The sequence below is a fragment of the Ambystoma mexicanum genome, chromosome 6p (genome assembly GCF_040938575.1).
Source record: "Ambystoma mexicanum isolate Mex_15411 chromosome 6p, UKY_AmexF1_1, whole genome shotgun sequence".
Lineage (NCBI taxonomy): Eukaryota > Metazoa > Chordata > Amphibia > Caudata > Ambystomatidae > Ambystoma > Ambystoma mexicanum.
The window spans coordinates 1,308,740,121-1,308,764,563 of record NC_090935.1 but is presented as its reverse complement, the minus strand read 5'-3'; the positions used below and the strand labels follow the sequence as shown (position 1 = coordinate 1,308,764,563).

The 24,443-nt window shown below is 48.7% G+C and overlaps 1 protein-coding gene across 2 annotated transcripts in view; it reads right to left on the bottom strand.

Annotated features, from left to right (window-relative positions):
• Window positions 1-24,443, bottom strand: part of HAUS6 (HAUS augmin like complex subunit 6) — a 1,011,950-nt gene that overhangs the window by 424,935 nt on the left and 562,572 nt on the right. For both annotated transcript variants that reach the window (XM_069625969.1, XM_069625970.1), the window contains one exon: window positions 11,725-11,839. In XM_069625969.1, the coding sequence (XP_069482070.1) occupies window positions 11,725-11,839 (115 nt within the window). The remainder of the gene's footprint in view (window positions 1-11,724; window positions 11,840-24,443) is intronic.

Here is a 24,443-nt window from a genome sequence, read left to right as displayed (position 1 = left end):
CAATGTATAACATCTTTACTAAGACACTCTTCGACAAACCTGACAGGCTAGGTGTCACATATACAAACTATGCTGATGACACCCAGATCCTTATACCCCTCTCGGGCAACTTTGTCGAGGACACAGCCTTAGGAAACATGATATACCTCCTCATTCAGGCATGGATGGCCTCACACAGCCTCTGCCTAATTGACAACAAAACGGAGATCCTGATCCTAGGTTCTGACTCCAACCTCCAAAAACGTATCCCCCAGCTACGCTGCCTTTAACTTTGATGGTAATGTTATCAAATTAGTCACTGAGATAAAAACACTTGGCTTTTACCTTGACTCTACATTATCCCTCAAAAAACAAGTCAGCTCCATGGCCTCCTCCACTGCGTATATCTGTACATTGATTCGGGCCTGCAGACCCTATTTACCCAAAACAAATTGCATCACGCTTGCTAATGCACTTATGATTAAGCTCGATTACTGCCATGGCCTCTATGCAGACGCCAATAAAAATATCTTAAATAAAATGCAAATACTGCAAAACAATGCCCTAAGAGCAGCTCTCAACATACCCCGTAGAGAGCATATCTCCAACATCAGGAAAGACAACCACAGGCTAAAAATTAGTGATAATATTCCTTAAACAGTATCCCTTACATTCAAAGGACTTAACAATGATGCGCGCCCCCCTATATCTCTGCTAGATTTTCCAAAAGAACGTCTACTCAGCACACCAGAGCCTCTAATGACCTATGCTTAGAAGTTCCCAGGTTCAAACTGTCCAAAGCTGGAGGAGCAAGCTTCCCAGTCAAAGATGCTATTGCCTGGAATGCACTACCTACTGTCTTGAGAGAGGACCAGCCCTACTATAGATTTAGACGTAACCTCAAGAACTGGCTCCGTACAAAAGGACAACTTCTACCTACCACTGAACGACCTATTGACCCTCACCTTTTGTTTTTATGACTTATGGATGTATTGTAATAACCATCTGCTGCAACTAAGCTCTAAATATTCTTGTAACTGCTGCGCCCTGCTACCTGAGGGTTTGGTGCACATTATCAAATAAATAAAACAAACATTAACAAGCATCAGAAATACATTTATGGGGAACTTAAAACGTGAAAAGTGTTTTCACAAAAAGACACTAAGACCGGATACTAACAATAGAACTAGTTCCTTTTCTATCGGAGACCGAGAATACCAGGTTACATTTTTCACTTAACCATGAAACAAGCACTCTTGCTTCTCAGATTTTAATTTGGACATCGAATTGGATACTCTTAGGGATTCCACCTGGAGGACAAAATCTAAATTTACACCAGCCGGTAACATAGAAACTTTCTATAAACCTGTAATTACAGATATTCACAAGAATATGAATAAAGGAATGAATAACAGATCTTGTGCACACAAACATGACGGCATGAGAATTTAGAGTACTATACAACCTAGTTAATGATCAGACAATCATAAAAGAAGTGGACAATGGAGAAAATAGTTATTCTCAATCACCAGGCTTATATTACTATGGCATATAAACCTCTTCAAACACCTGGTTGCTCGAACAAGCTTTGCGAGAACCCAACAAGAGATCACACAGGAATACCTTTACCCAGTTTCATTTCTGGTTGCTGTGCCTCCACATTAGAATGCTGAATTGTTCATGCTTCCCGCTGCATCTTGAAACCTAGGCCTGCTTTACCCTTTTTCCTACTGTCTCATCAGCTGCATCTCTCCCATCTACTCTCATTGCTACTCTATCACCTTTCCTACCCCTCTCTCGAAACCTGGGAGAAAATATTTAAGAATACACTCCTGGCTTCAAATTCAGGATTGCCCATGGCCGAAACCCACATCAATACTTCCACCAGGCAGACCATTACCAACATCCTTCATACTGTCCCCTCTCCTGAACTATAGACTTCCCACATGGTCTATCCTCTCCCCTTTTTCCTCCTTGCCCATTAATGGTGAAACCAGGTGGGAGGTTCTCTTTGCACACTTCCTATCTTCAAGGTCTCTACTAGAATTTCCCCATCATGGCCCAGGGCTCTCAGCTTAACCTCCTCCTTGACAGCAGTCTTCCTTCTCATTAACCTCCTCCCTTCTCCTGCCCTTCCTTCGGCTGCCACCCCTCTGACATCGCCCCCACCGACGGGTGTACCCCACCTCAGAAAACCTTTAAAGGAGGCAAACCGCTTCACCCAGCTACCCTTAATTCTCGCTCTGTCAAACATTCATCTGTCACCTCTGAAGACTTTGACCTCTATGTCCTCGCGAGACGTGGTTCAAGGCCAGGTCTGTCACTGCTTTTGAGATCCTCTCCAGGTATAACCGGTTTGAAGGCAGAGTGGCTCTAGTCTACTGTGAATGGGTCTCTGCTTCCAACATGCCCAATTAATCCTACTCCTTTGAATGTCTGCAAGCTTTGTGTCTCTCCCAACATCTCACTACAATCTACAGGCCTCCTGGGTCGATCTCCCCCTTCCTCTCAGAGTGGGCTGACCTTGCTTTCTCTCTTCTGACCTCTTCCTCCAAGCTCCTCCTTGAAGACTTCAATATCCATCTGGATTCTCCTGATGCAGCCACTCTAATGCTTTGCAGACTCTGCAACACTCTTTCTCCCCATCCTGCCCTCTAGCCCAACCCATTCAGCTGGAAACACCCTAGATGCACTTATCTCAGGTGAAATCTCCTTCTCTAACCCTCTCGCTACTCGTCTGGTCTGACCACTCTCCTATCTGGAGCTCCTGGGCACCCGGCTAAGCCTCTGCCAACATTGTCAATCTCCTTTTACGTCAATCGACCAATGAAGCGAGTGTCAGTAGCTGCTTACTTTCACACTAATTGAGCTATTGCTAACCTTCACCTCTCCGTCTCCAAGACCCTTCACATCCTTGCCCCTGCCATGAGCATTTGCAAGAAGCTGGCTTCCAAGTGCAATAGTTGGTATGAATACGACTTCGCCTCGTTGAAATGTAAGTGAAAAGTTGCAAAACGGAAGTGGCTGGCTTCTCGCACATCCTCTGACAAACTGGCCTGCCGCCTGCTCCAAAGGCAATACAGACTATACACGCTCCAAGAAATGGGCCCATATCCAATCCCACATCGCTGAAACCACTTTCAACACGGCTGAACTTTTCAAAATCTGCAAAGAACTTGCCAATCCTACTGCACAATCCACTTCTCCGGCCCTCTGCACAGAGTTGGCCACCCATTTTACAACCAAGACTCAGGAATCCTGTCCTCTCTTCTACAGCCCTGCCTTTCCCTCCTACATGCAGGCCTCCCCGGCCCCTCCTCCTCACCCAAAGCACAAGATGAGGTCACCTAGACAGTCTCCTCCATAAAAGTCTCCTCCAAATATGTGCTTCCCTGCTCCTCTAGAACTATTGAGGACAACATTGCCTCTCTCGCTCCCTCCTTGGAAGAGTTCTGTAACCACTACTTTGCCACTGGCAACTTCCCTTCACCCATCAAACACTCCCTTGTGCCCCCCCTCCTAAAAAAGCTGTCTGCTGACCCTTCCTGCCTGGCTAACTACCACCCTATCTCCACTACCCCATTCTTGGGCAAACTCCTGGAGAAAATCGTCACACAGAATCTGTTGGCTGCCTTCACAACCTCCATGCTGGCTTCAGAGCAGTCAGAGGAAGGGAAACTGCTCTCCTGAACACCTGAGATGACCTGCTCTCAAATCACGACTCCAACTCTCCTTCCGCCCTTATTCTCCTGGATCTGTCCTTTGCCTTTGACAGGGTCAATCATTCCATCCTCATAAATAGGCTCTGTGATACCCGTGGCATCACGGACCAGGCACTGCATTGGTTAACCTTTTTTCTCTCTAATCATCTCCCACAAGTTCAACTGGAAGCCTTTCTCTCCTCTACCTCACTCTCGACATGCAGCGTCCCTAATGGCTCTATCCTCTCGCTGTGGCTTTTCAACATATACCTTGCCCACTTGATCTCCACCCGCTCTCCTCATTTCCAGAGTTCTACTTACGACACACAGCTTTCCTTTAAGCTTACCTCCTCTCTCATTACAGATTGTCCAGCATTGGGTGTGTAAGGAATTCCACCATCCGCACAGTGGGTGTGCGCTCGCCTGGGTTTTGACAATTCTTTTAATGAAATTGAATAATGGTAGATCAACCACCGGAAAATGCGTTGGGCTAGTCAACACATTTTCCTATGCTCACCAGATGACATACAAATAGACTCGTGTACTCTGGGTGGCCAATGTAGTTGGAATAGGACAGCCAAGAGTACATTAAGGCTTCTCAGAAGGGGGAATGCAAAACCTCCCTCTTGCCATGGCCAGCCAAATTAACTAACAAAGGCTCCATGGATCCACCCTTTCCTTTGTTCGCTGCTGGTGGCAGCCTTGTATACTAATCTGTTAATTCAAACAGGTCCTCGGGAGGCCTGGTCGCAGGACTAACCAAAGGACAGGAAAACCCCAACAACCTTTGATATGCACTGTGCCAACCTGAAGCCAGCTCCCGCCTCTCAGTATCAAGGACAGGGACCTGTCATGTATGGAACTATATTTACAGTAGTCATCCCTGCAGGGAGAACCCCATTCAGAAAGTACGAGTATGTGGTTTGGCGGAGACCAAAAGTCTGGTCTCGCCACAGCTTCAAAGGAAACCTGCTGCTTTAATCAGGAACCACAGAAATCTAAATTAACCAGAGAGACCCATTGATCCACAACAGACTGGAAGATAGTTTGTTGCTTAGTATTACGTTCCCACCCTTTTACCTTTTCTGCTGCAAAGCACTCTTGTTAGGACCTTAGGCATAGAGGAGATTCTTGATGGGAACCCAGGATTGGTTCATTACGGTAGGCTTAGCCTACACCAATCACTGTGGGCCACTTGGCTTTAAAAGGGGGCTGAGCCCCTCTTTTGGACACTGGCTGAAGGTACAGTCTTGCCTTACAGCTTCCGTCAGTGAAGGAAGGCCAGGATTTTCAAAGAGGGAAGCAATATCCCTCCCCTAAACATCTCCCAGGGAACAGAGGGAGATCCTGAATCCAGAGCACCCTGCAGCAGCGCCAGAACCAGTACCCAGTCAGCACACAGCATGCCTGTCATGATATCTGCTTCCAAAAGATCAGGACTTGCCCGACTCCCTTGGAAGCAGACCCATAACCCCGGTTCCGAGTGCCAGCCAGTCCCAATTGGGACCTTTTGGACCCTGTCCTGGCGCCAGTGGCACCAGGCTCATAAAGATGCCCAGTCCCAGCGCTGGAAGCGCCGGGCTCATGATGCTTGGGTGGACTTACCTGCAGCAGACCATGCTGCTTACTTACCTGCCAGTTGAACCCCTGATCCTCTTCTGTTTGGGACTACTTTTCCTGTTGGGTGGGGCAGGAGCTACTCCCTAGGTTCAGAACACTGGAACTCTTCTGGAAAGCAGGAACTCTTTTCTTACCTAGGCGTGGCTGTGGAAGGAGACACCTAAGCACTACAGGAGGCTATTTAAACCACACCAGATGGATGAATCTTGCTTTGCGTTATTCTGCATTCTCTGCAGCAGAACGCTCATCGTGTCTTCTGCTTCTGATCTTGGGCCTAAGGGAACAAAGGCTTACCATCCTGGAATCCAGTCTTCAGCAGCACCTGTAAAGACAAAGAAAGAACAGGTTAGCACTACGGTCTTCAGTGGCAGCGCATCTCTTACCTGGTCCATCGGCTGTCACCAACGCCTCGCGCTGCATTCCGGCATCTGAAAGACAAAGGCTTACCTACTCTTTGCATGCTCCGGAGGTCTTCGCACTGCATTCCGGCATCTGAAAGACCAAAGCTTACCAGCTCTTCGCACGCTCCGGAGGCCTTCGGCGCTGCATCCCGCATCTGAAAGACAAAAGAAGGTGCGTTTAAAGACATTGGGCAACTTTATTACTCACGTGCCATTACTCCTTCCCACGCTGAATCCAGTGGGTATTCCAGCACCCTTCAGCTTCTCTAAAGCTCCGAACTTGTACCAGCAAGATAAAAGGGACAGTTAGTGCGCATCGTGAAGCAGGCTACAAGCGCTTAATTACGTGCTTCCAGGCGCTTCTATTCCTCACGCGGGTTCGATCCTCAACTCTCATCAGCGCGCCATCCGCCATCGCCGGAACCCTGCAAAACAAGGGATATCATTACAAAAGACTTAAGACATTTGAAGTGCCCAGAACTTACCGTTCGTGCAGTTAACGACGGACAGCAGTCCTCTGAGGTCAAGAGGCCTGCACCCTTATCCAGTGAAGGAACTGGTTACGGCACCCTGCCCCGAGGCAGATGGAGAGCTCGGCGTTCACTTACCTAAGGTGAGGGTGTTAACCTTTGGGGTTCTACAGGAGAAGAGAAAGGGAAGAGGAGAGAGACATTCAATAACCCAGTTCATTAATCCCATATTTTCTATCTGCAGACATCTTACTCTTCGAGTCAGACATACAGTGCACAGAGGTCCAGCCCAAAGAGCCAACCGTGTGTTACACATCACCTTTGATGATACGGCATTCACCCAGTCAAGACCGGCGCCTCTGCGGGAATCAGGTGAGCGTTACAATGCCCTGCTATGCTCTGAAACCAAGCGTCCTAGGTGGAAAGTGCCTGAGAGTCTCTGAACCAACCCCAGGACAAGGCATGTGCCTGCAACACTCTCCTCAGCTTTGGGTTGTCGCCTTAACGGATGACAAGTCCAGTGAAGAAGCTAGGAGTGAATCGGCAAGTACCAACCAGCATCCGCCTTAAAGGATATTTGAGCAAGTTGAGCCCCTCAAGCTGCAACTCACTGCACCACTGACAGTTACGCCGCAGTCACCGTTGCCCGAGACGCCTCCACCAGTGCTTCAGACCTGCCGACCGGCACTCAGATACCGGTTCCTGACCGCGAGCTGCCGTGTAGGCCCAGCCTGCAGCCGTCTGTCCAGTCTCGCTCACCAAACTGTGATACCCGCAGCTATCTCCCATCTTGAACTCTGCCGTAGAAGCTGCAAAGCACCCTGAAACCAACTCAACACTGTCAAGCACCAAAAAAGAAGAGGGGATAGTTTAGGGGCAACAAGTTTGTCTTGGGAGCAAGACAACGCAGCGTAACAGGTCTGAATCCCGATCTTGCACATAGAAAACAATCTTTGGTATTAAGCACGTGATAACATAATTATGATAATTATACATCCTTGATTGGACAGTCCCTTTTACCATTGGGTAATAATTGGATTTTCGCTGTGTTGCAACAACAATCCAAGACCTTGCAGCAATAAGCCTGCTGTTTCGTCCGCATTACCAAAATTGGACAAGGAGGTTTAAAATTTACTTGCGTTTCCAATCTGTTTGGATCTCTTCTGGTGTACTAAAGGTGTGGGCATGATTGATGGTTTAGAAACATTCATCCCTGGACCACTGGTGCCCCAGAAGTTGATTAGTCAGTGTGCTGCTAATGATCTCTGCCTTAACACCAGTACGACCAAGATCCTTCTCGTTGGGCACCCTGCTCCCTCCTTTCCGCCTACACTCTGGCTGCCCTCACCCTTGTGTGAGACTAAAAATGTGGGTGTCATCTTTGCCTCCTCTCGCCTTCTCACCTCGTATAGCTGACCTTGACGAGAAGGCCCACGATCAGCATCACCTCCTCAGAGGCATTCTCACTTTCCTCAACCTCCTTCCGTGAGGGCGCCTCCCGAGCCGCGTGTCGAGCTCTCAGGCTGAGCAGCCTCCTGAGTCTGCTGCTGCCGAACCTGGGGCTGCACCTCCCTCACTTGCTCGTTGGGCTGGGGCTCTGGCCCTGTGAGCCTCTGTGCCTCCCGCTGCTCCTTTCCTCAGAGGGCCGTGGCTCCCCTCGCCCGGATCAGTACTCACCAGCACGCCACCTGGTCTGCAGCTCCTCTGCAGCCCTAGGTTGCCCTGGCGCCATGTCCATGTGGTTCCCTCTGTCGGGACTCTCCCCCGCTGCAAGTGCGCTCACTGGGCCCAGTGAGAGGAGGCTCTTCAGCTCTCGTTCGTTCTCCGAGCTACAGGCACTGGTTTTCACGGGACAAAGACTGATGACGGCTGATTCTGTCCCACGCCGTAACGCTGATTCAAAGCGGCTCGTGGGCTGGGCTAGCAGCTAGTTCTCCGCCATTTCTTTTGGGTCTTGGGAGAGGCGAGCGTTCAGGCAGCCATTTCGCCTGCGCCCCTTGGTTGTCTCTAAACTCCTTTTTCTAAATCGACAATAGAAGTTCTGAAAGGGAGAACTTCTTCCCTTGGGTTAGTGGGACCCCGAGACGAACGCCACTGGACCATCTTCCCCAACTGGCTGTACTTCTTCGCTGCTGCAGGAACCCAGTGCCAGGGGTCGAGAAATCCGTAGTCTAGTGAAACATCTGAAATCCATCCAGAAGCTCCAGGAGTCTAAGGACCCTCCAGAAGCACGATGAATCGAGCGCAAATCCCTTCAGAGTGCAGGACTCAAGGAGTGATGGAAGCCCAAACGGCATCTGAGATCCGCGGTGGTGCCGATTCCCAACGCTGAAACCACGAAGGGCCGCTGAACCAAAAAGAGCCCGTAGCTGCAGACTACCTCCAAATCACTGCCACCGAAGCCCTCCAGACGTCCTCCCTCTTGTCCCCAATTACTGAGGCTCAGCAACCCAGAGTCTGCACCGCTGCAACAGGACATAATAGAGCTGTACCACTTTTCTTCAAACCAGAGGTACTGTTGAAGCTTGGGGTAGTTACCTCCGTCTCTGTAGCTGTGCTCTTCTCAGTCGAGACTTGCATTGGCTTACTTTTGTTGGAGTTGATTTCAACTCAGCTTTTCACAAGTGTAACAACTTGCGACCCTACTTCTACAAAAAACTCTTTGTGCAAGACTTATTATTTAAGAAGTGCCTCAGCTCCATAGACTGTGTTCCAATGTACTTTGGCTGTCCTGGCTCCCTGCAGAATCTTCTAGTCCATGGACTGATATTTCTGCTCCTCATAGGTGGTAACTCGTTTCAGACTGATATTGCTGGGAAAGGCTTGTCTAGACTTCATTGGAAGATTCAGGTATAATCAAATGCCCTGGGAACCTGTTTAACCTTTTTCCTTCCTTTAATCTTTCCTTTCTGCAACCTCAAAATTTGCCAAGTATAACTAGTGATATATAAATGCCATTACTGTCCTTGTGAATGCAGTCGCCTCTGGGTGTAGGAAGTGTTTAAGAAGCATATACAAAGAGTATCCACTAACTTGTGCTGATTCTGAAAAGCATTTGAAATTATATTTGATTGTTACATATCTTGCACTTTTTAAAGAAAGCTTATTTAAAAATTGATGTTAAATAAATAATTAACTAAAAACTTGAGTGTAAGTGTTACTTGGATACTTGTATTTGCATATTTCCTTGCTACAGCTCACATTTACCCCTCTTGTGATGGGCCTGGCTGCTCAGTCACACTACCAACTTGTGTAATACAGACCAATACCAAAAGGTGGGTTACCCAACACCAAGCAGGAGTGTTGTGTAGTCTCACAGTGTTACATCAATTCTTACCCAACAAGGCGGGATCCGGGAAGAGGGCTCCGGGGCAGGGGAAAACGAGCACACAAGCCACCAAGTGGCTAAATATCAAAATAAAATACATACTAAAACCAATTTAGACAACAGATGGCCAAAGGAGCAGGGCACACACGAGGGCTCAGGCAGCTGCTGGAAAAATCATCATCATCATGTTCGAACACTCCAAGACTAATATCTGGGTTAACTGCCCATTTTAATTTAATAATGCATTAGTGGAGGCTTGAACAATGTTCACATTCTTTTTTTAGTTTGTCACTATGTACAATGCTCAGATGGAATTCAAGCAGTAAAAACTCAATGGGGGTAGTGATCGATAGGTTGACTATAGTTATCACTTTTCCATCTTAATCAAACTAATAGCATGATTAGCACCCCAAACCTCAGCTACCTATAGCGTCATTTTGTCTTAATATAGATAAATCAGGGAGCTCAAAGAATAACCTGCATGTTGCCCCAGCAAAGCGTTCCCCCAGTTAATGTTTGATGAATCTTTACCTCTAGGCCTTGCACATGCATATCCCAATTTGTGTCAAAAGGGAGGCCGAGATAGTTATATGAGGTGACCTGCTCAACTAGTTGGTTACTGAGCTTCAGTATACATCTCTTATCAATTTTTGAATTGTCAGAACTGAAAATCATAGACTTAGTTTTGATACATTAATAGTACGACTATTTAAAGTGACATAAGAGCTTGTCCAATGAGCACTGTAAGCCACTAGGTGTATAGTCGAAGAGGACAAGATTGTCGGCATACCAAAGCCACTGTATCTAAAAGTCCCCAATCAGGGGAAGTTACATTTGGCAACCTCCGTGCTTCAGACAAATCTCTGAGATAAATATTAAATAAGAGGGCAAGAATACAACCCAGCTTTAAACCAACACTTATGTCGATAGGATTCATAGTAGACCTAGTGTTAGATATTTTAACCTTGACTTTGGTTGCTAACTAAAGCAGACCAAGAGGAATTCCACCATCTGAGTCATTTCTGCAACAATCTCTCTTGACAGTGTCGAAGGCAGAACTAAAGTCAACAAAGACTGCATATGTATGCTGTTTTGTAGTGGCGCAAGATAATTCAATGAGATCTACTACCGTCAAGATATTGGTCAAACTGCAGCACCTTTTAAAAATCCTTTTGAAAACATGGGACTGAGATTGGCATCAGCCGCCCAGGTACACCGTTCCAGCAACTCTCTTGCAGGGGCATCCAGATGGCTAGCAGTCTACGATTTTTGGCCTTACGCCTAGAAACGTTTTTGTACACAGGCACAATAAGCTGGTATCCCATATTTGACCTTTGAATTCCGTGTCGGCTTCATGTATAAAATAAAAAGCAAGGGGGATAGAATTGATGGGGAACTACAATGTTTTGGATCGTGAGGACCCCATCACAACAGTTTGTTTTATGTTCAGCAAAAACGAGAGAACACTAGGCTTCCAATCCCCATTTGACAAGATAGTGTATGAATTAAGATCTCATGATCTATTATTTTGAAGGTGGGCCGACAAATCCAATAGCACCAATAAACAAGTGCCTACATCTAAAATTTGATCAATAGCATCGCAAATATGCAGTGTAACCGTTTCTGTGATAGAGCCAGTTCGAAAAAGAGACCGAAATTGTGGAAGTAGATTCTGTTTTAAAGATCCAATCATCCAATTCGTCGGACACAACCTTCTAAATGAACTATCTAAAAATGGCAGAGAAATAACTGCCCTTTATTGGACAAACAATGTGTCCAGATCCGGCTTTTCCAATGAAACCAGAAATGTTCCCTGTTTTGAGGGCATCCGGAAAACAACCAGGCCTAAGATCGATGCATCAATTGTAAAAGCCAGTAAGAAAAATGTGATGTACTCTTTCACAATATACGCTAGGAAAGGGTCAACCGAGAAATAAGTATCTTTAGTCTTATGCATTAACAGTGATTTTGCTTCATCAGGGAGCATAAAATAATCCCTCATTGTATTTCTTTTGCAGTCTAGTGGCATACTACCTATAGGCAGGTCTTTCCAAATATCCTAAGCAAAAAAGGTTGACATTGAATAAGATGCAACAGGTTAAGTTGTTAACTGAAGACAAAACCTTTTCAGGATAACCTACTTTCTAACCCCCCGCCCTTTACGCATGGTGAAAAACAAGAATGTTGTAGCATTGAAATCAAATTAATTATCTCGATGACAGTACCTCCGTGAAGGCGTCCATGCTCTTGGAGTCAATGCTCTTGAAGGCGTCAATGCGCTTGAAGGCGTCAATGCTCTTGGCTCAACAGTATTTTTTAGCGATGTCTGAACAGATGGAACTGCCAAAATAGAAAAATATATAGTGAAAATGATCAAAATATTACACAGTATTCTCAACAATCAAGGCAATGACTTAATGTTTGAAATTTGCATTTCTTCAATGTGCATTAATCCATTGTAGTTATATGCATGTGGTATGATTTGTCTTTATTCCTGAAAAAGCTAAAGTAACTAACAAATATGGCATGTAGAACAAAAGTCCATCAACCTGTTAGGGAGAATTCTCAGAAACGTGCCAATTGCTCTCTACCTTAGAGACCCCCAGCACCTTTGCTGGATTTTAGGACTTTAGATTTTGAACCTGGAGAGCGAGACCCTTTTTCCCCACTCTCTCATGTATTATTCTGTGATTTGGACTCGGTTTCTTTTGGTTAAGGGGGTCCTACAGACTCCATAGGCATCTTTTTACATTGCGGCACACAGCACCTTCAGTGCAGTGGCACAGGGAAGTCTTTCAGATTTCCCAAAGGTTTAAATACCTTCTTTTGGATGAACTACTGTTTCCAAGAGCAGTGAAGTGAAATTGACTTTACTTTACATTTGTAACTTTCTAGACTCAGTACACACTAACAATAGAGTGATGGAGGGGTTAGTAACCCCTTTGTCTAGTTTCTCATGTAACGTTTTTTTGTTACCCTTTCTAAAATTAATGCCTGGTGGCAGTGGTTTACTTTTAACTACCGTTGTGTGTTTTTACTGCGGGCTGCATTCGCAGCTGCAGTAAAGCACCTATGGGTGCCATTTTTGTCAAAATGGCCCCGTCTTCTTTTTTCACCATTTCTTGCTGGAAAGGTCCTTCTTGAGATTTCCTCTGCGCGCCAAACCAGGTTTGGTCCGTTTGTTCGCTTTGTCTTTGGCAGGATTCACCTCCCTCACTTGCTGCCTCTGCCAGAATGTCTGGCAGGGGCAGGAAGTGAGGGAGGTGCCCCAAACTCCCTGTGCTTAATCCCCTTGGTTACAGGAATGCACCCAAAGGTGATTGGCCGATTGGCTGTCCGGCAAGGACAGCCACCCTGCTGTGTGATTGACAGCTAGGCTGGAATGAATGAGAGAAATCTGCATAAAAGGCAAGGCTTTTTGGCTTGGAAGGCAGGGTCGGCCGCTGGACGAAGGAATCCGAAGAAGAACTTTGAAGAGACGCCTGCTGCAACTCATGGACTGTTGGTTTGCCCAGTGAAGCCCTGCTGCTGTGCTGAAGCTCTGAATTCGACTCGAATAGAGAAGCCCTGCAAGGATGACTTCTCCCCTTGAGTTGGTGGGACCAATCAACTCAAAAGTAAACTCGACTGGACATCCTCTCAAGGCTGGCTGTACTTCCTCTGCTGCTGGAACCGAAGTGCCAGGGAGAGGAACACCAGATGGGTGCATCACTTAAGTAGGACCAGACTCCCAGGAAGCAGGACTGACCAAGCCTGAGCCACCTCAGAGTGCTGGACCCCAGATGCAAGGAAAGTCCAAAGTGATAGCCGAGAATGGCGCTGGTGCTATTTGCTGAGGAGCTGAAACCACAAAGTGCAGCTGAATTGAAGTTTGCCCTTTGCTGATCGTTCCATTGTAGTCCAGGAGTCCCTAGAAGTCCTCTCCATTGTACCCACGCCTGAGGCCCAGGAACAACAGGAGCTGCACAGGAACAGAAGCCAGCTGGAACCATTTCTTCTAACCAAAGGTGCTGTAAACTAAGGGGACTTACCGCTTGGTGTGTAGCCTTACTTGTTCTCAGTTGAGACTTGTCTCGGTTGCTTCTGTAGAGTTGCTTGCATCTTCTACCCCTCACAAGCCTCGCAGCTTGTGGCCCTACATCGATTCTACTTTTTCTACAAGGACTTATAAAACATTGTGCAAGACTTACTTACCTGTAGGAAGTGCTTCAGCTCACCTAGTCTTCTGCCCAATTGACATTGGCTGGCCTGGCTCTCTGAATGACTTCTTCCCTCTGCGATTTTACCTTCCTTCCAGGAAAGGGTTAACTTACTTTACATTGGGGGATCAAAAGTACTTGCGCGCTTCAGAATATTTATGTGACCGTCGAGGAGCCGCCGCCGAATCCTTTGAAGGCACCTTGCTTGCCTCCGGAGTTCTGAAAAGGTGGGCGTCGTTGCTGCAGAACTCCCAAGGCCCGAGCTGTCTCTGTGTCGGTCTTGATGTCCTGAAGTGACTCATCCACTGTCTTCCCAAACAGATTGTTCCCGTCAAAGGGCATGTCCAAAACTTTGGCTTGCACGTCTTGGCGGAAATCCGTCGCCTTGAGCCACCCCCGCCATCGAAGGCAAACACTGTTGCCCAACAGGCGGAAACCGGTGTCGGCAATGTCCATGGCTACCGTTATGGCGTGGTCCGATGCCACCTCACCTTCCTGTAGGATCGCCAGGGCCTCTGCCCTCTTGTCATCCGGTAGGAAGTCCAACCGGGGGCAGATCTTGTACCACAACTCCCTGTCGTAGCGGGCCAAAATCGCTAGGGCGTTGGCCGCCTTAATCGTCGTCGCCGCAGATGAGATGACTCGTCGTCCCATGGCGTCCAGTTTCTTTCCCTCGCCGTCTGGTGGGGAAGTTGAAGCCGATGCCCCACCCCCCCGCTTTTTTCTTGGCCGCCCCCGAGACGACCGAATCCGGGGTCGTCTGTGCCATAAGGCACAAAGGGGCGGCATCGGGGACCCGGTACTACTTCTTGTACCGGTCCCTCTTGGCAGGCGTCGTGGACTGGTTCTTCAGAAGAGCAAGTCCCTCGTCCCAGATGTCATCCAGCAACGGCACCGCGAGGACTGTCTTCCTCTAAGCCTCGCGCCGTTGGTAGAGGAAGCCTTCCTTCTTCTGTTCTTCGGGGCAGAGCTGGAAAAGCTTGGATGCCCTGGCAATCATGGCATGGAAGAAGCCAATTTCATCGGGCAGGGAGGCCTGAGGTGGTGATGGGAGGTCCATCCCGTCACCACCGTCATCATCCGTCCCTGTCGTGGCCGTATCTGTTCCAGTGTCATCCCCAGGGACAGGGGAAGGAGACAAGGCAGAGGGCTGTGAGGGCTGAAAGGGTGGGGGTGGATGAACTGTCCTCTTGTTTGGAGGGCTTCCCGACAGGCCCGGTTCTGCTGGGTCGTCCGTTAGGGGTAGGGGCAATGTTGTCCTTATCTCCCTGCAAAAGGTTTGGATTGCCATCAAAATGGCCACCGAGTTGTCCTGTGGCTCGGGTTGCGACAGACGCGATGGTTGCTGCTCCTCCACGGGAACCTCGTCGGCGCCACCATCGCTCTCCTCCCGTGGGGCCGGGCCTCCTCAAACTTCTTGAGGCCCTGGAACGACTTCAACCAGCTCCTCCTCGGAGGCTGTGTCCGTGTCCGTAATGGCCACCGCCCCCCCCTCTTTTTCCCCCGGGGTCTTCACGGGGGTCTTCTCGATGGGCTGAAGAGAGGATTACCTCCGCGGTGGCAGGGAAACTCTGGGCCCCCGAGGTCGCCACCACTGGGGTAGCCTCCACCGGCTTCGCCAGGGCTGTCGCAACTTCCTCGACAGAGGCCTTAGCCGGGTGAATCAAGGCTTTCACCACCTTGTGCACGCTTGAGGCCTTCACACCTTCGGGGGTGGGTCACAGCCTCGCTCCCCTCGGCTGTTTCCTTCGAGATCGACCGAGGCCTCTACAGAAGCTTAGCCGGGTTCTCGGATTTTCTCTTCCCCGAGTCAGAGCGTTGGCTCGTGGTTGATGGCGGTGGTGAAGGTGCGCCCTGCATGGCAGCCGAAGAGCCTGACCGTTCGGCCCTCCTGGTGCACGCAGACTCGTGGTGCTTTGCCTTCTGTTGGGCCCCCGTCGCCGGAGCGCCCTCAAAGGACTTAGAAGACCGCTCTCACTACTACTTCTTCTCACCTGCTGGGCTCTTTCCATCAAGCCAGTTGGCGAGACAGGTCCGCCGATCCCTCATAGTCCGATCCATCATGTTTATGCAAAACACACAGTCCTTCTCCACGTGCGTTTTGTCTTCGTGAAGGCAGTAGAGGCATCTCGAATGCTCGTCCTCGTTGAACACATTCTGTAATCCGCATCCAGTGCAGTTCCTAAACAGCTTGGATCTGGGTGCCGAGCTTCCCTTTTCCTGGGCCATGTCCACGAGGTAGGCCTCAGAAACTTCTGGAATCCTCCAAGAAGCGTAACTCGACAAAAACTTCGCCCTTGAGGGGCGTAGAAAATTCCAAAACGGGTCCCCGTTGATCGGAAGTAGAAACAGTGGAGTTTGAGGCTCGATTAACCGAAAAAATTAGATGAATCTTTGAAAAAACACAGTTAAAGCTTGAGAGCTATAGCACGAGGACTCCCAACACTTGAACGCGCGGTACAAATCTGAGGATGGCTGTCAGGGGAGGGGCTTAGGGAGAGGGCAGTCATTGGCTGGGGGCAGTATGACCCAGAGACCAGTGATTGGTTACTACTAAGAAAGACAGATCAGAAATGAAACTGATACTGATTTTTTTCTTTACCGAGGAGTCCCAGCCTGACGACGGGGAATATTCATGAGCATGTGAATCCATGCCAGACCCCATGCTGAAGAACCTGCCTCGCTCTCTGTGCCATCAACCACAGTTTGGGACATTAGTCCAGAGCGCAACCGGATGGCCTGCTGCCAAGGGCAAGACTCCGGCATTGGGAGTCAGCGCACACCACCACTGTGGGAAGCCGAGCCCTTCCTGCAGGCTTTGAGCAGCACCCAGGAAGACTGAGGAGGCTTGCAGTGTTCCGGCAGGCACTCCATTATGAGGCCCCCCGAGGTGACAAGTCCCGAGGACGGGTGAACAGCGATTTGGAGGAAGCACATAAAAGGTGTGTCACAAAAGGTGACACCGCCCCCATCCCCCCCACCCCAACACCTGGGCTATCCCGGATCCCCAGACTAAAACAGGGGGCCGTCAGCCCTCCCAGGACCAACGCGGGCCTCCGGCTTGCACACTATCACGTGGTGGGGCCCGTTGGTGGACCAACACCTGCCACGCAGCCCTGTCGTTCCTCTGGCTGCGCTGGGGGACAGCTGAAGATGCCGGCAGAACCAGGGAGGCACTCCATAGTTTCCCGGAATGGGTGTCGGGAGCGGGGACAGAAATAGACGCCTGTGGACACCACAAACCTAGGAGGACCACCAGAGGAGGAGGAAGGGACGCTCAAAGCTGTGGTGCCGGGGAGGGCTCACCTCCCTTCCTTTTTACATCAACTCTCAATAACATTGGAAGGGAGTATCTTGGGGAGGGCGGCCAGGAGAGCGCTTCACCCATAGAAATAATTTCGAATTGGCATTCAAAGGTTCAACAGATGGCACAGAGGGTGTGTCGAATTGGGGTAACATGATGCAGACTACAGGGAGAGGTGCTCCAGAGAGCGGTTGAGGATTGGCACTCAATGCCAAAGGGCTGAACTCGCCAACAAAAAGAACCCTGGTTGCAAGGGAATTACGGAGGGTTGAGCTGGATGTCCTGTTCCTCCAGGAGACCACATTTAGCAAAGGGGAGGAACAAAGGCTTCCATGCGAGTTAGCTGGACAAGTGTTGGGGAGAATTCTCATTCTACGGCTAATTTCCCTTAACTATAGAGTCCCCCCCAGCAGCTTTGCTGAATTTGAAGGGTTTGTTTCTTTTCACCTGCTAAGAGTGAGACTCCTTTTCCCACTCTTAGGCATTTCTGCTGTGTGTTCTCTAGGCTATTTTTGTGTTTAATGTCTATGGGATTTTCTCAACCCCATAGGAACCATCTTTATTCACATGTGTTGCACAGCACCCTCTGTGCAGTGACAGGGGTGTCGTAGCGACCACAAAACAGACTCCATACCCTGGGACTGACTACTGTCTCCCAGGGCATGTAAAGTCCCAATTGACTTTACTAGTCAATTTTTATGAACTAAACCAGTACAACCCATCTTACTATGGAGGTACTGGAAAGGGTTAATAGTTTTTCCCTTATGTTCATTTCCGAGGGGGTGCCGTACAGTCCCTCTCCCTAACGTTTCTGGCTGGTGGCCGTAATACCGTAAATATTCGACCGCAAATATTTTCCTATGGGATTTTCCCATTGTTCGAGGCTACCACTTTTTCTGACGGCCTCCAACATATCGCCGGTTTATTCTTATGTTAACTTTACTCCGGTAGGTTTTATTTGCCAGAACTTTAATATAAATTCTCTCTCGTGTTTCTCTAAACTCCTAACCCAGGTCGGGGATCCTTTGTTCGTCCTTTTGGCGGGCTTCGGAGTCTGGGGTGGGTCCGTTGTGTGGGAAGGGGAGTAGGACCCCTGGACTGGGTTGCCTCCGCAACCCATGTTGCACTCTATCCTGATAGGCTGGAGGGTCTCCGGCCAAGATTACCAGTCCACTGTGTGAGCGACAGCTAGGCTGTATGAATGGGGCTCTTTTTGCATAAAAGCAGGGTCCTGAGGACTGGAAGAGCAAGACGTTGCCACTGGAACTAAGAAGCCGAAGAGGAGAGAAGCCAAAGACATCTGCAACGACTGAACCACCGGTGAAGCCCTGCTGCAGCGTCTCACCACTTTTCTCCACACGTCGAGAGAAGAGCTTCATCTGCAAGAGCCTTCTTCCCTTGAGCTGGTGGGGCCAATCAGTTTGCCAATCGCCTTCCTGGACCTGCCTTGGTCGAATCACTAGTACCCTGTACTCCGAGGCCGGATAGCCAGGGACCAGTCCACCCGGACCGCGATTTAAAGGAATGTACCTTTTATTCGTCGGGCAGCACCACGGCTGGTTTCAACCCTGGGTAGTGCAGTAGCTCGAACCTTCCTCCACGAGTCTCTTCCTCTGCTGGATCCCCGAACTGCAGGAACTGTCATGATGCCTACCCCCGGGGACCCAGACCACGTCCAGCAACCCCAGAAGCAGGCATCAAGTTAGCCTAAGCAAGCCGAACAACCCCTGCAAGAGGCTATTTGGTTCCAGGCTCATATGGAGAGTCAGTCCTGGTGCCATAGGCGCCAGGCTCATGGAGTAAAACTTACCTGATGCAGACGATGATGCAACCTTACCTGATACAGACCATGCTGCAAGAGCTCCAAGCCAAAAGAGGCTTGGAAGGGACTACTTTACTTGGGGACTATTTTTTACTCTGGCGGGGATGGGGAGGAATACTTACCTGGACTACTTTGGTGCTATTTAAACCACGCCCGAAGAGCAGCACACGCTTCCTGTTATTCTGCATCCAGCAGCGTAACCCTCACCGTGCCTGCAAGTCTGCATCCAGCCTTCTGCCACGCCCGCCTTGAATTTGGAGCTCCTAGAAAAAGGGAGAAAGAAGGAGAAAAGGTTAGAACAAGAGAAATACCTTTAATCCTTACCTGAATTCCTGATCCATCGCGCCTTCGAGCTGGAAGAAAGAAGTTATTTTATGTGCGTCGCCTCGCCTGCTGCAGCGCCGCGCTGAACTCACCGGCCTTCGCAGCATCTTCACATTCCACCGCATCCTCCTGCATGTTCCCGCCGCACTCCGGCACCTAAGGAGAAGACAAGAACAGCAAGGTGAGCTAAGGGAATACACAGGAATATTAGTTACCCCCCCCCCATAGATTTACCTGATTTAACCACCGGGGGTACTATTCCTCTTCACAGGTCGGCGCAGCTTCCACTGCATCTTCGCCGAACCCCGGCACCTAAGAGGAAACAAAAGGACAGCAACGTGAAACAAAGGGACTAACCAGGGGAACCCTCCTCACCACAATAGACTTACCTGATTTTAACCGCCGGAGGTATTATTCCCCAAGACTTCATACTTTCTCTCAGCACCTGAATAAGGGAGAAAGCAACAGGTTACATATTTACTTTATTTCATCGAACTGTGTTGGAAAATACAAATCCTTACCAGAATACTACTGGTTGCCACGATGAACTCTTCATTAGGGTCAAGCTGCAACCTGCAAGGAATCGGACAAGAGTGAAAGTCAGGCATTTGAACTCTTACGAACTTTATACTTCCGGCGTCTTGCCGGGAATCTCGGAGTCAATTTTGTTCTGGAACTCACCAATTCCTTCGAGCCAGTGAAGCAACTGGTTATCAACGCGCCCCTGCGCTCAATGCAGGACGGAGAGCTCATCTTTTCAAACCATCAGGTGAGACTATAAGAGGGAACATCAAAGGCAATCGGTGGGGAGAACAGCGGGGGTGGGGGGGATTTAAGGTCAACTCCACGGGTGGTTAATTCCCTTTCTCCATTTGCAGAAGAATATTCCTACGGGCCAAGCAAACGAAGCTAGGTGGGCCAGTCCAGTCCGTCATCTCGGCCCTATGCGTCACATTGGTGGAGACTGCAGCTGTCCAGTTCCGATCGACACCCCTGTGGGAGCCAGGTGAGCGTAACAGGAACTACCAGGAACAACCGCCACCGCAGGAGCCACTTCTTCATTTTAAAGATACATTGTTCCGCCAGGCCACCCTTTCTTCGTAGTAGTACTAAAGGTGTTTTAAATCCTTTACCTACCAGTTGGGTTGGCCGCCCCTCTCTCAACATGCTCTTTCACCTTCTGCATCCACCTTTTCAAAATCGTTAACCAAAGACTTGACTGCAGCTACAAGAACATTTTGCTCCTGGGCCCTTGCCCTGTACCATTGACTCTGGCACAGGCCTTTTTGACTCTGGCTATATTTGTTAGAACAGCCTTCTTTAGATTGCTTCTCAACTAGAACTGTGTGGTGCACCTACTTCTTATAACCCCTTTTCCTTCCCATTTCTAAAGTTTGTGAAATGGGATTTTGCTCAGTTTTCATTCAAGCATGCAAATATATTCTATACTGATGCACTGTCTTGCTTAAACTGGTTCACAAAGTTATGGGAGTGTTGCTGGGGTATGTAAGAAGACATTTCTGTGTAACTTGTGCTTTCCCTCCCTTGTGAGAAATTGCTAGAGTATCCCTGGTGTGTAGTTTTCACTGTGCCGTTTTTCTCAGTTTTCACTCTGGTTCACTTGGTCTACAATTTAACTAGGGAGTGTTTATATTTAACTTGCTTGATGACTGATGGGTTTTACTAGATATATATATATATAGATATATAGATATATCTATATATATATAGATATATAGATATATATAGGATACATTACTCACCGTAATCGTATTTCTGATGCTTGTATCTGCTTAGATTCACATGCTGTGCATTGGCCGACATCTAGTGGAAGCTGCGGAGTATTACAGTTTGTTTTTCGAAAATGGGCGTCGACACAGGGCGTGCCAGTAATACTATCCCTAGTGTGATGTCCATTGTACCCAAGATCCCTCACGCGTCTAGGATCCTCAGATTGTATTTTTTCTGACATGAGGTAGCATGAGGAGTAGCGCGAGTACAGATAATCCAAGCAGATAGAAAGGTAAGACTACAAGCAACCATGCGCCTTCTCTCAGAGGAGAGGAAGGGTGGGTTGCATGTGAATCTAAGCAGATACAAGCATCAGAAATACGATTACGGTGAGTAATGTATCCCTTCTAAGGCTTGTGGAATCTGCTTAGATCACATGCTGTGCATAGATTAGCGAGCAGTACCTGAAGGAGGATGGATGTGAGAAGGGTCATGAGCAAATACGTGTCTTATAACCGCTTGTCCCACTTGTGTATCTGCCTTGGAATGGGTGTCAATGCAGTAATGCTGAGTAAAAGTGTGAATAGAGCTCCAAGTAGCTGCTTTGCAAATGGTGTCAAGGGGTACATTTGCAGTGAAAGCCAGAGTGGCCCCAATGCCTCTAGTAGAGTGGGCTCTTGGCGTGAAAGGCAGAGTTCTTTCAGAGAGTGAGTAAAACAGCTGGATACAGTTAAAAATCCACTTCGATATGGCACCTTTAGAGACGTGATCCCCCTCTCTGCCTGTAGCTACGGAGACAAACAGTTGATCTGTTTTCCTTAGCGGTCTGGTTTTATTTACATAGTAGAGGACCGCTCTACGCACATCTAGGGTGTGTAGTTTCACCTCAGCTGAGCTTTGAGGGTCCTGGAAGAAAGCCGGAAGCTCGATGGACTGGTTTACGTGGAATTTAGATATAAACTTAGATGAGAACGTAGGGTGTGTGCGCGTAAAACCAGTTTGTCTTTATGGACAGTAAAGAAGGGATCCTGCACTGACAGAGCCTGAATTTCACTGACCCTTCTTATAGAAGTAATAGCTACTAAGAAGGCCGTTTCTTAAGTCAGGTGTTTGAGACTGCTTTTATGCATGGGCTCGAAAGGGGACCCCATGAGCTTAAATAGCACCACATTAAGGTCCCACCCTGGTGGTGGGTTCGAAATAGGAGGGTGAAGTCTCTTTACTCCTTCCATGAAGGCTTGAACTACTGGTACTTTCCACCACGAGACCTTGTTATGGGAAGTGGTGTATGCCGACAGGGCTGCCAGGTGTACTTTCAGTGAGTTAAAAAACAATCCTGTGTCTAGCAGGTGGAGCATGTATGTAACAATAGTGGAAGGAGTGCAATCAACTGGGTTGATTGGTCTACTCTGGCACCAGATAACGAATCTCTTCCACTTGTCAAAGTAACAGTGCCTTGTGTTTGGTTTCCTAGATTCCTTTAGGATGTCCATACACCTCTGTGGTAAATTGAGATGTCCAAACTATGATCTCAGGAGCCATGCTGCCAGGTTCATTGAGTTGGGTTGCTGATGCACTGTTTGACCTTGGTGCTGGGACAGTAGGTTGTACCAGGCTGGAAGTTTGATGGGCTTGCACACCGCCATCCTGTGTAGGTGTGGGAACCACGGTTGTCTTGCCCACATGGGAGCAACTAGGACGAGCCGCATCGATTCTCTGTTCATCTTGTTCACCACCTTCCTGATGAGGAGTTGGTGGAAAAGCGTACGCAAACATCCCTGACCAGTTCATCCACAGGACGATCCCCAGGGAGTCTGGTTGGGGAAACCTGGATGCGAATCCTGGGCACTGTCTGTTTTCGCTTGTGGAGAATAGGTCTATAGTGGGGAAACCCCACTGAGAAAAGATCTTCTACGATTTCTCTGTGTAGACACCTTTCGTGTTCCTCCGGAAGGGGATCTCTGCTCAAAGCGTCCGCTAGAAAATTGAGATCCCCGGAACATGTTCAGATGACAGGAAGATATTCTGTCTGAGTGCTCATATCCAAATTTTCTGGCCAAGTCTGGACAGGCGAACGAGTCCCTCCTTGCTTGTTCAGGTAGAACATGGCTGTCGTGCTGTCCGTCCAGATCTGCACCGACAGGTTCAGTAGGTGGGGCTTGAATGCTTTAAGTGCTCTGAAAACTGCCAGAAGCTCTAGCAGGTTGATGTGATTCTTAGCCACTGTGTGAGACCCGAGATCCTGAGCTGTCTGGTGGAGATGGTGAGCTCCCCATCCTGTCAGGCATGCGTCCGTTGCGACTACCGCCTGTATCTCAGGATCGTAAAAGGGTTTCCCCTTGGATAGATTGCCTCTTGTCCACCAGTGGAGGCTTTGTACAAGTGTTGGCGAAACGACCACTAGATCGTCCCACTGACCACTTGCCTGAGACCACAGTTTCACCAACCATTCTTGCATGGGACATATGCGCAGGCGCGCGTGGGGGACCAGGTAAATACATGACGCCATCATGCCCAGCAAACGCATTGCTTTGCGCACTGTTATCCGGCGACCGGTTTGATATTGCGGAATTTGCAGTAGTATATTCCGAATTCTTTCCTCTGAAGGAAAAGCCAACCCTTCTTGAGTATTTAGAACAGCTCCTAGGACTCTGGGCACCAGACTTGATTTTTTCTCGTTTATGGAAAAGCCCAATTCGAAGAGGTCGTCGAAAGGTCTTTGAATGTTTGTCCTGCAAATTACTAGGGTCTCCCCCGTGATGAGCCAGTTGTCCAGATAAGGGTACACTGGGATTGCCTCCCTGCGTAGGTGTGCCGCCGCCACCGCCAGTACCTTGGTGAATACCCTTGGATCCGAGGCTATCCCGAAGGGGAGTACCTTGAACTGGTTAGTGCTGACTGTCCACCTTGAAGTGCAGATATTTTCTGTGTGCTGGGAACATGGTAATATGAAAATAGGCATCTTTCATATCCAATGTTGCCATATAACCCCCCTTTTTTAGGAGGGGAATTACCTCTTGGAGAGTAGTCACGCGAAATTTTTGGGGCTTGACATACTTGTTTGCAGGCCGTAAATCCAATACTGGGCGCATTGTCAAATCTTTTTTTGGCACAAGGAAGTAAGTTGAATAAATACCCTTGTTTACCTGGTGTCCCGGGACGAGTTCTATCACGTCCTTTGCAAGAAGATTTTCGATCTCTTTGAGTAGGATCCTCTGGTGGTCTAAGGAGTGTATTGTTTGTCGTGGTGGGTGGTTTCAGGGACGCTCTAGGAGTTCTATGCAGTAACCTGCGGACACTGGACAGCACCCATCTGTCTGATGTGATCCCTTCACAAAGTTTGGGTGAAGATGGAAATGCGTCCCCCTACTGGGGATGCGTGAGAAGGGACCCTGAACGGAGCGTCACTGTTTTGGTGGAGGCGTGCCCCCTCCTTTATTGGGACTGCCTCTACCCCCCTACCACGACCTCTTTTTTTTACCCCTGCCATAACTCTGGGAAGACTGCTGGTTAGTTATCTATGGAGTACCCTGGCCTTGGGAATAGTCTGAGCCTCTTTGGGAG